Source organism: Tyto alba, unplaced genomic scaffold, assembly GCF_018691265.1.
Source record: "Tyto alba isolate M040663 unplaced genomic scaffold, T.alba_DEE_v4.0 Super-Scaffold_21, whole genome shotgun sequence".
Taxonomy (NCBI): domain Eukaryota; kingdom Metazoa; phylum Chordata; class Aves; order Strigiformes; family Tytonidae; genus Tyto; species Tyto alba.
In genome coordinates this window covers 7,184,674-7,198,122 of record NW_024881295.1, presented here as the reverse complement: position 1 = coordinate 7,198,122, position 13,449 = coordinate 7,184,674, and the positions used below count along the sequence as shown (strand labels likewise).

The 13,449-nt window shown below is 40.3% G+C and overlaps 1 protein-coding gene across 3 annotated transcripts in view; it reads right to left on the bottom strand.

The window, feature by feature from the left end:
• PHF21B (PHD finger protein 21B) overlaps positions 1-13,449 on the bottom strand; it is a 67,853-nt gene continuing 54,404 nt past the window's right edge. For 2 of the 3 annotated variants that reach the window (XM_042795538.1, XM_042795540.1), the window contains exons 7-12: positions 11,961-12,015; positions 8,367-8,389; positions 6,836-6,994; positions 5,725-5,800; positions 4,675-4,778; positions 1-2,317 (exon numbers count right to left, since the gene is read on the bottom strand). In XM_042795538.1, coding sequence (XP_042651472.1) covers positions 2,093-2,317; positions 4,675-4,778; positions 5,725-5,800; positions 6,836-6,994; positions 8,367-8,389; positions 11,961-12,015 — 642 coding nt within the window. In that variant the 3' untranslated portion in view covers positions 1-2,092. Of the gene's footprint in view, positions 2,318-4,674; positions 4,779-5,724; positions 5,801-6,835; positions 7,015-8,366; positions 8,390-11,960; positions 12,016-13,449 lie in introns of all 3 variants that reach the window. The other variant, XM_042795539.1, reaches the window with a different exon arrangement.

Below are 13,449 nucleotides of genomic sequence, written 5' to 3'. Positions count from 1 at the left end.
TTAAACTGTCAGTCAAGTTTAATGCATCAGAAAGAAGTAAAACTACATTGGCATATTTAAGACAAACACTTTTTTTTTTTTTTTTTCTATGCACACTATCCACTGGACAGTCCCCTTTTCAAAATAACTACTTTTAACAGTCCAAGACACTTCTTCAGAAATTCTTCACATATTCAACCCTCCACGCTTTTCCTTTTTTTTTTATTTGTCTGAGAAGAAAAAAAATCATTAAACCTGAAAACATTTACATTGCAAGCCATGTTAGAATGCATAATTGGCATACAATAACCAATGTATAACAATTGTGTTTTACTTAGTTCACTTTGTTCATCAATAAAAGAATATAAAAATCTTGTTCAACCGAGTGTTGTGTATTAAAATAGATTTGTATAGTACTGCACAGTTTCTCCCGGAGTTGTGAAAATGGTTGAAGGGACCATGTGCTGCCTAGTGATGGGCGACGGAAAAAGCCAGTCCCTCACGTGGTTTTTTTTAGTTTAAAAAAAAAAAAAAGATATTCGGCACCATGTGATATGCTGATGTGAGAGACTAGCCTTGTGTCGTGCTCTGGTGGCTTCTTGCTTTCCTTAAGTACCTGTTGTGCTAACTGACAGAGAACTCATAAACAACAGAGACGATGGCATCTGGTGTGTGTGTGACGTTGAGAAAAACCGGGGTGCCCATCACTACCTTCCCGGGCAGGCCGCAGGGAGATGGGGGGCCTATGGCCTACGGGGGGGCCAGGCGGACCCTTGCAGTATCAGGAAGACTAGCTAGCGAAACAAGCAGGTGCACTGGGATTTTCTCAGGTTAATGCTAAGCTCTTCCCAAATGTGCTAAAATCCAACAAAATATTACAAAGGAATCAAGTTTCCAAAAAAAAAAAAAAACAACAAACCCTTTAAATTTTCCACAGCCTGTCCCTCCCCCAGAACTCCTGATATTATCCAGTATGAGAAACAACCCCTTGAGGCAGTTTTTATTTTCTTTTTTTCCTGTACCATTTCAGCAGATATTTCTGCAAGCAAAAAATAAAAATAACAGTAATAAAAAAAAATCACGTTACATATTTTTAACAATAAAAATGCAGTACAAAAATGTAAAGTTCTCTTTTTGGCATATTATCTGTACTGGCAAGAAACAAAAAACAGAACATTTATTTGCTCTTGTTCTTAAAAAAAAAAAAATAAATCCAAACTAACAAAAAAGAAAACCCCCAAAATAATCTTTTTAAAAAATGAAACCCAACCTGCCAAAGATATCCACTATCATGGTTTATGCTAAATCTTGCACAAAAACTCCATGAGAAAAATACACCGATAGCAAAATAAGTAAAAAGGACCTGCAAAAAAGTAAGGAGTTTTACAGTCATACTTTTTTAAATACTTCGGAACGCATATACAGAAGCATCAGCATGAAAATACTTCAATATTTTACTAGAAATGCTAACTTCATACAGTTTCTTTATTTAAATATCTGCAATTCTCAACTCTAATAATACTGAAAAAAAAAGATCTTTTGTTTCGAAGGCTCTGTGAGTGTCCGTGACGCCATTCTGGTCAAAACGGCCCCATCTCCAGGTCCCCTGAATCAACGGGGCCAACTTTGTTCCTCTGATAAGAATCCATGTCAAGTCCTAAGTAGTTCAGTTTCTGGTTACCTCACCGATTTCCCTCCCACACATAGCTTTCAGCCCAACTACTTCTCTACTAGCTCACTAAATCCTTGCATTGAAAATTTTCCCCTTAAAGCAGAACTGGAAACCTGTCTGCCCCCCACAAAAGGATATCCCTCTTCCTATCGGCCATACTTTTCCTGTTCATCCTCAGTCATAAATACATTAAGGCCAACATAACAAAAAAAATCTCATAAGCACTGAAGGTCTCGGCAAATACAAAACCGCAGCACAACCCGCTCTGTGGGAACCTGCTGCCACAGTGACCTACAAACTGGACTGATTGGTTTGCAAGTTTCTACGCGTATCAAAACTGAGATTGTTCCTTCTCTCCTTTGTTTCAGTTTAATCTCTCCTCTGCGCATGTGTACAAAGTTTTTTTACCCCCCTTCCTTCGCCCTCTCGCAGCCGTCTCTGTCAGTTGTTACCCTGTGATTGCTGCAAGGCTTTGTGCATGGCAGCAGAGGCAGGGGAGGGTTTGATCCAGGGGACAGTTAGCAGGGAGGAGGTGGTGGTGGTCGTCATGGTAACCTGAATCATCTGCTCGTTTTGTATCAGTCTAATGAGGGTTTTGAGACGTTCCAGTGATGACTGAGTCCCTTTCTGCTGGGCCAACAGGCTGGTTTTTAGCTCTAAGCATTTCTGTCAAATAAAGAGAAGGGGAGAGAGAAGGAAAGACTGAGAATACATTCAAATTGGTGTCAAACACCTCTCCAAACATCCTTTTGTGTCTTGAGTGCACGTCCTGCTCAAATGAAGTATATTCTCCTTTGGGGATAGCAAAACCACAGCTTAACGAATGGAGTAATCACCAGTGCTGCATACACTGCAGCAGCTGTCTAAGGTAACAATATTCATCCCAGTCCAGATGCATTCAGAGGATGTTTCCGACCTCATCCTGTAGACAGCCTGGCAGAAATGCCTTCTGCACTCCAAAGAGATTACTGGCACGGGACTGTAACAGCTGTATTACTGGAAAGTACTGAAGGCACCAGTGAGGTCGCTAAATCTTACCAAAAGGCACTGATAAACGCTTGAGGGATAAACCTCACCATGATGCATACTGTACGTGCCACACATTTTAGGGAGCCAGTACTAAGAAGATAAGTTGATCTCTCTAAACATGATGTCAGTATCTTCCTGGAAGAAAACTTGATCTAAGACACTACTGTTACACCACTGCGGTCACAAGAAAGGCTTTTTCCTATGGGGTGGCCAAAGGGCACCCCACAACCACTTGAAACATTTCATACAAACATGAAATTGAGCATGAAATTGAGCAGGAGCCAAACCAAGGTATTCCGAATCCTGCTCTTCTCCAAGAAGAGATTAGGAAGAACCAGTAATTCTCCTTTCCCTCCCTAACCACGTACTGCTGCAGCTCACACCCCGTCCTTTACACTATTAACTGGCCTGCGAGGAATTATGTGACAGAGCAAAGCCCTGAGCACGTCTGCTAGATGGAATGGGACAGTGGCCTCTGGTATCTGAAACCTCCTGTTTTCTTTCTCCCAGTGGGCCCAGGGGTCTGGCAAAACTGGTTACTTGTTGCTCCTCTTTGGCTGCGGTCTAGACTGCCTGGGGTAGCGGGGCGGATTCTCCAGTCCTGGGGAGGTGGGAAGTGCTCACTTGAAAGTCAAGGTTGTTTGAAAAGCAACTGTGTGGAGCTGCTCAGATGTTGCTTTAGACAGATGAAATCTCAGGTGAAGGATAAATCGTGTTCTGTTTTTACCAAATAATACCATTCCACCTGTGGTGTGTATGAGAGTGTTCTTGTTAATGTAAATCTCTGTTAAGGCAAATGTCAGAAATGAAATTGCTCTGTGCCAGAACACCTTTAATTGCTTTTCTCCTTTCAAGTGGATATATCTCCAGTACATATAATCATCAGTTTATATTACCATTTAAATAAGACAGTGTTGCCCACAGAACCTGATTCTGCTTAGGTAGAAATCTTACTGATTTTGACATCCCCTGACATACGCCCTGATAGCTGACTGCATCCCCAAATGCTTTTCTTTTTCCAAACACCTCATCCCACTACACTTTCCTACCTACTAAAGATATTCTGTACCCCAGAGTCACTGCTTCATACATATGTGTGTTTCCATTAATGCTGATGGTGGTTATACACACTTACAGGGAATATTCCCCACCGTGATGTCTTTTAATAAGTTATTGCTTTTCCTTCCACTCTACTTTAAATGTAATAAATATTTTAACATGCCTCTTCTGGATAACTGCAGTGGTAAAACAAGCAGTGACCAGTTACTCCTGAAGCTGCCACTTTGATTTTTCCAGAGTAAGGAAGTTTCAAGTATTTATTGAGACTGCCACACAAGCTAACAGCTATCCCTTAAGAGTGTCCTGCAGTGAGGTAGTCCCAAATAAGTTCCTTCATCCATGGAGGAATTCAATTATGGCTTTGAACTCAGCCCACTCATTACTGCCAGAGACTGGTCCTCATAGCATGGTATGTGTGGGAGACATCTCCAGCCAACATTTAGCTTCAAAACGAGTTCACGGAAAAAAATATTGTGAATCCATTTCCAGTCATGGAGAGGTTGTTACAACATTCATCCCTGAGACGAATAAAGATGGGTATTTCTACCTAATTTCAAGAGTTTTGAGCTAACGTACAGGCAGCTACCACTGGAGGACACGCTTGCGACTAAACTTTTCACCTGGAGAATGGAAGTGTCTTAAAGTCACTGGGTAGATCAGAGATGTGTACAGCACTACAAGAAAGGCAGCTATGGCTATTTTGGGGGTTTTTTTGTGTGTGCAACAGGAATTCAGGTAATTTCTCCTCCTCAGCCTGCCAAAGCAGCTTGCTTTTGTGCATAAAGGAAATTCACGTGGTTTTTCTCAGAGAAACACTTGAACATCTGTAGCTTGGGAGTATAAATCATTTTCTAGCTGCAAAATATCAGTTTTCCAGGCATAAATTCTTTATAAACATCTCTGCAGGAGACTGTGTCCCCAGCCAGGTGTCCTACCTTCACTGCATTGTTGAGAAGTCGATCTTTTTCTTCCAACTGCCTATGCTCACTCTTCAGCTCACTGCTTCTCTTTAATAACTTTCGCTTCTCTTCTTCTTTCACTGCAGAACAATAAGATTAAGGATGTAGAAGTTAAGAAGAGGACATACAGCAAAGCTGTGTGCTTGACAACAGAAGGCAGAAGCATGTATTTTGAATTGTGAGTTTCAGGTCTCATTAGCGTTTTGTCAGCAGGTACAGCCAAATAAATCTGGAGTTTCTGCTTGCATGTGTCTACGTCAACAGCTAGCACACAGGACAACCCAAAATCTATTGTGCACCTTTGAGATGAACCAAAATTAATCATTGGACCACATGTGGTCCACAGGTCTCCAAGAAAGAGGTGAATGGTATTTAAGAACAGGTCGGTCACCTGGAATGGCAACAGTTAGCAACCCTGCCTGAAAAGCACAATCATAACAGTACCAGACCTCTGCAAAGCTCCTTACAAATATGATCTAATTCCCCAAACTGCACATTGTAAGAGTGCAACAGGGATCTAAATAAGAGTAGCGCTCAATGCACAGATACCATACGACATCTGATACTAATGACTGCGATACCAAATAATACCAAAACAATTAGGAGCTAATATTGCTCTATCTAGGCTGGCATTGTGCTACCTACACAATTACATGGCTCTGCCTAGCCTGACTGTGTTTCTCTGCCTCCCAGCCTGGTAAGATTCTGCCTCAAAATCCTGTTTGCAGCCCTGTTCTTGGGAAGGCACCACACTGATGATAGCTTCTTCCACAGAGTGAAGTTCCTGAGAGATCAATCTCAGTCTCCTTAAAGAGAGAAGCCAGTGAAGGAGCAGATAGAGGGGAAGGGGGGGGGGGGGAAGTGACCTGCTGTTGCCAGCCACAGCCTTTTATGGCTCTTTGCTTAATAATGCCATCATAGCTGGTAGCATTACACCACTACTCTGCATTAGTGCTGTGAAGGACTCAAATGGCATCACTCGTCACAAGCAGGGAATCCCTTGTCAGTAGTTGTGTTTATCCCTACCTGTTTTATGAGTAACATAGGAGTGAACAATAGCCAGAGTTCCAGTCCATGGCACGTTGTCATCTTTCTTTAACACCTGTTAGCCCAGGAAACAATAAAAAGTTAGGACTCTACAACGACACACATTAATGTTTTTCTTCCTCCAGCCTCACAGCTCTGCAGGACCAGATCTAGGGTCCTTGTCTCAGAATCTGCAAGCTGAAAATTAACGAGAGAATAATTTTAGTAGTTGCCTCCATTGGGGCTTTCTCCTTTGCACATCAATATAAACAGCTCTATCAAACAGTACGAAAAGGGGGTTACAAATACTCTGTTCCTTGTTGCCATGGCCAGAAGACATTTTTCAGTCCCTGATAAGCAGATCTCCAGACTGTCAGGAGTGTTGTCTACTCAGCGTGGAAGAAGTTGCCAGTGCATATGAAAACATGACTGCACGGATTCAATCCTGGGCTGCACTGCTCTCTGCAACTGCATACCAGAATTTCCCCTTGGCATTTTCAAAGGAACATAGGAGTGATCTCAGTGCTGAACACAAAGAACTCTAAAGCACAAATTCTAAGCCTCCGTTTTACAATTCAGTGATACTGTACTGTTTCAGTTACTGTTTTCCTGTTCATGCAATCAGCATTATTCACACCAATGAGACAAATTAGCATTTCTGACATGACTATGATTAATAGTTCTGTGTAATAAACATGATTTAAAGAAAAGGAAGTGATCTCCTCACAGCTTTCAGATCCACTGAATAACAGTGTCGCCTTCTGACACTGTATCCCTCATCTATAAGATTTACAATACTTGTGTGGCAACCCTATAAACTGATGGCTCTATTGTAAAGAAGGGAAACCAAGGAAATGAAGAGACATTTCTAAAGGACAAGTCTCAGAAGATATGATTACAGGGAAGTTAAGGCACTCAGTGTATGTTCTAACTCTAGGATGATGAAAATACCAGAAACAAATGCTGCAAACTCTACTAAAAGCCTCTCAGTATTACTTTAGTTAATGCGGTCTGCTAAACTGTGACCATAGGTTAGATTAGTTTAGTGGTACACAAATTCGAGGTTTCCTCCATTTCCTTTTTTTGATGTGCTATGTTCCATGTAGCTTACCTTCTGTTGGCACTTTGGACAGACCCAAACCCCCTTGGGGGAAGTTTTGAGAGGTGGGTCCAAGCAGTTGAGGTGATACGCTCTGGGACATGTGCCACAGGGCTGCAAGTTAACACCACGCTTGCAAGCAGTGCAGTGTTCATCATGGTGGATCTCATTCTGCAAGAGAAGAAGGATGGCTTGGGCAAAGTCAATCCATTGAGAACTCTCTGTACAGCATTTAAGGCCTCTATTGCAGCAGACAGGCTCACTCAAACACAAAATCTAATTGTCAGAAAGGACCCTGGCAGCTGTAGGAGATGTCAGAAATAGTGGTATATGATAGCAACAAATACAAACAAACAAACAAAAGAGCCAGAAGCAAGTTCCATAAATTGAAACAGACAGAAAAATATAAACCAACTAATCAAGCACAGGAGGGAGTCAGCTAATATAGCCATCTTGTGACGCAGGAATTACTTAATTTGGTTTTGATAACATGTCACTCCAACACATGCACCACCATGCACAGCTCTTTTCTGAAGCATGGGGTCAAAGTCAGTATGTGGATCACTCGTCCTTCAAGTCCAAAGCAGAAGGAAGCAAGCAAGAAAAAGTTTCTTGGGAAAAGCACAATTCCGTGTTTTATGCCCATTGCTTGAAGGAGCAGCTAGGAAAACAGTACGCTTGAGCACAACCTTTTGCTACGTACCCTCTTTTGTGAACTCCTCTAGAGGGCTCCTCTGTCCCTCTATTCTCCCTGGTGCTAATTGCTCTCTGTTCAGACTTGCTCTGACAACCTTTCTCCAACAAGACTGATTAGTACTTTGTCTGAAGCAATATATAAAATGAACTAAGACTCATCAACAAAGTTACAATGTCATGTAGTAAATTGCTATGCTAATCTGGTGGCAACGTTAATTACTCTTTGTATAATTAAGTGCATTTTAATAAAGGAGATACTGATTTTGAAACTCTCGTGGCTTGTGAATCATTATAAAATAAACTAGTGCTTTTCCAGGACAGAGAATAATAATTTTGCCCCTTTGTTAAATCCAAAAGCATATTTTCATTTTTAGGGATATTAATTATAAAGTTTCATGATAGTTTTAGTCAGGCTTATATCTTGAATTCTAACTCAGTCCTGTCAAAAAATCATTCTCCAAAAGATTACTCTTTAGAAATTACCTGCTTAAAAAGTCTTAATTTTAACCTCAATGTAAAGAGATTTAATCTATACAAACTACAATGGTCACTCATTTTTCTTAAAATTTCCATTAAAACCACAAATCTGGACTAGCAATTTCTCAGTCAGTGGGTTCTACAAAGGAATTAAACTCAAGCCTTGCATATGACAGCCCAAGAGTTTGAAATACTAACTCAGGGGTTCAGAGATGTAGTTAAGTGAGAAATGTTTCACACAAGCAGTATGAAAGGCAAAGAGAATACTCCAATTTTGTACCTTGATGTAGACTACAATAATCAGAAGCAAGCACTGAGTTATATGATTATGAGAAAGACACTGGTAATAACCAAATTTTGCTACACATACCTTCCAGAATGGGTCCTCATTTGCTAGCATATGAAAGAAGGGCAGAGAAGAGATTAGTGGGAAATACATTGCTGGTGTGAATGCTAGTTCTCAGCTATGGCAGTAACTTTAGTCGAGCTGTGACACATTGCCAAAATTAACATGGGCAGGAAAGAACGCAACAGCAAGCAGCAGAATTAGCATTTGAGATTTTAAAATTCACATTGCAGGAATCCCATGTCCAAAGGTCTGATGCTAAAATGTCATAGTACGGGAAGTATATTCTATTTCAAATTTTCAGAAATTTTCATGCAAAGCTCTTCTCCACATGCCAGTAGTCAAAAAGTCTTTCTTAAGGACTTCAGCCTACTGGGTGATGAACAGTCTGGCCCCGAACCAGCAAGGCACTTAAGCAGGTGCTTAACTTGGGGTATGAAATTGGTGCCACTGACTTACCATTAAATGGATGTTTAAATGTTCAGCGGATTCATGGCCAAAATGGTCAGCTACTTGTGAGATTGAGCTTTATGTTACCATCAACTCTTTATCATCAAACTACTCCCACCCAAAACGCCAAGATTTTCTGACCTTTTGATGAACTGAGTCTGTAGTGATTGCATTCACAGACTGCTAAGATCAAGAACCATCAGAGCTCACTGGAAAGCAGGCCAAGCCTTTCATAAAAATATTTGTGAAATTCATCACACATCAGTCCAAAAATAAAAAGCGAGAAAATTTTAACAGCTTTATGGAAACTGCACAGTGGGTTGTAATTTTTGCTGCTGATTTGTAAAAGGCTGGTGCACACTATCCCAGTGACAAACAGCTGATGGAGAGGCCTTTCTTTGGATTAAAGTGGAGACAACCAAACTGGCATTTCTGTCCTTCCATCCTTCTTCAGCGCCCTCTCTGATCACAACAGGAATATAGCTGCCCCAGTGTGATCCCTCATATACAGACCAACCTGGGTGTTGCTTCCTGCTGTTACACATTCATTTTATGCTCTGATGTATGCACACACGTGAAGATGCAGACCCATTCAGACCTCACACACAAGGAGAAAGAAGAACATAAGAATGAAAGAACAGCTTCACCTAAATTAGATTGAAGGCTATAAAGCCCTGAGTCCTTTGCTGACAGCATCCAGTGCTGCCACCTGTGCACACAGTGCAAGACCAGGGCAAGCACAGAGTAAATTTTTCTACTGCAGAAGTATCCTTCCAGACACTTGCAGTTTATGGGCTTCCCTAACCTGGAGTTTGCATCTTTATTTTTGTATTTAACTGCCTTAGATAGATTTTTGTTCTTCCATAAATTTGTCTGCTTTTCCCAATTGTAGCATCCTTTGGCAATGAGTTCCGTATATAATCACAGATTTATAAAATCTGTAGATGTCACTTCATATACACAAAAACACACACAGAGATCCACCGCAATATGACACCATGATTACTCAGGGGATATAAATGTTATTCAGATAAACAGAGGCTTGATAATTGAAGAGCCCTTCCTACAAATGATATATGTCAGGGGATGTGACCTCATTTCAGGTAAGACATTTTCAGATAAATGAATTCTGAATAATTGACATTTTGCTCAAAATTTACAGGAACTGTTCTCTTCTGCATTTCTGGAAATGACAGTTGTTTCCTGTACTTCATAGCGATTTTTTCAGTTTATTTCTCTTTTCAGCTCACTTTTACTATAAAGTTGTAAACGTTTAAAAATATGTCCTCCTCTGCCTTCTAGTTGCTGAAAAATTAGACTGAATACAATTTTTTTAAAGGAGCATTTTATAAGAGAAGGGGCAGTCAGCTCTGCACCGAAGGTGGACACAACTACACCAGTGCAGTGCCGAGCTGCCGGGGACAGCTCTGTCTTCAGTTTAGAGCTTGCACAGCATCCAGCACAATGGTGCCTGGGGCACGGGGGCTAACACACCCCTACAGAGGTGGGGAGTTCTGCCATAGAGAATCCAGCTTAAAACTGTCAGAATATGTAGAGACCCAGCACAGACTGGGGATGCTGGAAAAAACAAAGATACAGGACTGGAAGAGGAATGAACAATTAAGGAGAGGGATTGCTTATTTCCAAGTGGCTCTGAGACAGCTCTGTCACTTGCCTACTTCCTTGCAAATAAAATGGGTAACACATGGCAGAAAGAAGGTCAGAGATATCAAACTCTAACTTGAATGAAATCCACTGAGGGGCTAACAGCATGGCTTGCTAACATTGCCATTCTCTCCTGGTTTTTCCCATGTGTTTACATGGGAAAAACAAGTGCTGTGATAAGACAAATAATAAATTATAATTTTAATTTTGAAGATAAAACTAAGCCAGGAATAATGTTCTTTCCACTGGGGCTTACATGAGCATGGGTTCCTGCTAAGAGGGATGTCATCATAGCTGTTTACCGTGTAATAACCTCTTCTGTCCTCTGAGACCCTATGCATTAGAGGCATATGGTAAGTAGGCCAATTGTCTGCATCTAGCACACGAAGCTTTGAAGGCAGAGAGAAGCACCGCTGCATTTCGGTTGGTGATCCTGAGACACAGGAATTCAAGGCAGGGCCAGAAAGCTGAATCTCAAGCACTAAACATGACACTTCACATGGATATCAAGCAAACACTGAAAAACTGTCAAAAGTTCCTGTCTTAATTGAAATTACGCCTGTAAATGCTCCTCATACTGAAATAATATTTGGCTTAGAAAAAGGCCTATCTTCCCTTACCTTTAATGCACCACAGTGAAGCCTAAGTTATAAAGGCAACATGAGGGCAAGGACACAATTACATTTCTTTACCGGCTTTTTCTCTTCTTCTGAAATGTAACTCAAGCTTCTCACTTTCTCTCTTAAAATCCTACATGGGCCTCATCTGAAGAATTAAACTGTACTCAGTGATCTCTGTGTTTTGTCTCCCACCTCCCAAATCTTTGCCTTCCCTGTATGTCGCACGTATTTCCTGGAATGGGCTTCTTCACATGAGCTAATCATCATCATCATCCCCAAATGGCTCCTCTGAGTTGTTCATTCTCAAGGTTTTTACCATGAAATTTTCAGCATCCGAAGTTCTTATAAATACAAGATTGGAAGGCATCTTCAAGGCCATCAAATCTAGATTTATGGCTCCGGCTCTTGGGAGTCAGAAAAATTCTGTGGTTTTCAGCCATTATTCTTAAAGCAAAAGGTATGGTCAATTTCTAGCCCTTGAGGGTGGACAGCAGTTTCTTAAAGCTGAGGCAAATGAAAAGCCCAGAATAGTAATTATTTTTTAAATCCCAATTCTTCAATATATATTTTTAAACACTTGGAGTTGGAAGCAGTGCCCTCTTCAATCAGTCCTCTCACTGCATGGTGCTTACAATGCTAGAGATCGGATTTTCCACTGATTGCAGAGAGTTTGGGTCCATTTCTACACAGTTTTGACCTTTAGCCTTATTGTTCAATTGTTTTTGCAGGAAAACCATCTATTTTCACTGCACACTAAAAAGTGCAGGGACCTTACACAAAGTAATGCCCTACAGTACCATAGCAATAATTCATACGAAATCCTACTAATAAATATTTAGCATGTCATTACAATAGTAGTATATTAATTTAAAAATAGGCTTACCTCTTGTTGAAAGGAACAAGGGGTTATTCAAATAATTTGATGCAAGGCGTTTCCGCTACAAGGGAAAAGAAACCAACCACAATGTCACTGAACAGTGCTCTGGCTGTCTCTTAACATTTCATTTTAACAATCTCCATGAGCTTCCCTCATACAAGATCAGCTACATAGAAGCCAGTTCTGTGACTTAGAATATTCATTGCTAATCCCTGAGACAGTCATACAAACAGTTGTATTGTTTATTTTTCTAACAAGTTTTTCGTAGTTAGATGTGCATTAAATTTTCTTAACAAGAGAAAAATGCAAATTGAAAATGTTATTGATTGGATTGCAGAATAAGTTGCAGAGGTCAGTAGAAGCAAGGCAACAGCAACAGTAACTCCAAGCGGAACAGATAAACAATGTCCATAAGGGGAAAACTGTGTAATAAATTGTTGTTGTGAGATGACATCTTTATTTGTGTATATAGAAATGGTGATGGACTTCCCACCTGCAGAAAAACATCACTACCCCCTCTGTCACTTGCCTACAGTTCACAGAAACGTATTTTGTTTGCAAGCAATGTATTAGGGCCTAAGCAAAATATTTCTCTTTCAGAAGTTAATGTGTAAAATCTCTAGGAGCTGGCAGTGATTTCAGCCTGCTGAGGTCACCAAAGATTTTTAACACAGACCACTGGAAACCTGACTGAGATGTTTAATTCAATGCAACCCATCGCCAACTTATCAGATGTTAAAAGCTGTTGGTCAATACCAAGGCAGGCTTCATTAACAGTCTATATAACTCCTAATTGTTTCTCTGAGCCATCCAATACTTGTACAGCAGGACAGAAACAGTACCATTTTCCTCCATTAGATGTTGTTAGACTCTGCTTGGAGGAAAATTAGAGAGTTTTTGTAATAAATGATTTATTCTATGGTGAGTAAACTGTCCTCTTATACAGGGGTGCCTGCCAGTCTGTTAATGAATTTTGAATGGAAGCTTCTTCCTTCAAAAAATACCCAGACTGAAACTTAACCCTTTCCTACACAAAAAAAAAAAAAAAAAAAAAAAAAAAGAAAAGAAAAGAAAAACAAAATACAAAAAAAGCTACAGAGGGTGGGAAAACAGAATGGTATCTCAATTAAAAAAAAAAAAAAAAAAAAAAGCTTTGAAAAGAGAAAGCACAACATTCAAGTGAAGACTGTGATCACATTTTTGTAATCAAGGAAGTCAGCATCACCACTACAGATGCTGAGCTCCTGCCGTTTTGAGGGGCGTTGGCAAATAAAAAGTCTAATTTATATGCAATTTCAATTTAAACAATCATGAATTAAAGATTATTCAGTAGACTAACCGTAAATTAAACAGCACCGAAATGCCTGAAATGCCACAAAATACCTCAACTCACTGATTAGCAAATCAATCTGAGCAGCTAATTGATCAGAGAAAAACCATCTGCCTCCATTTTACTTGAACAGCATTCCCCATGGTCAGTACTTAATGACAACTC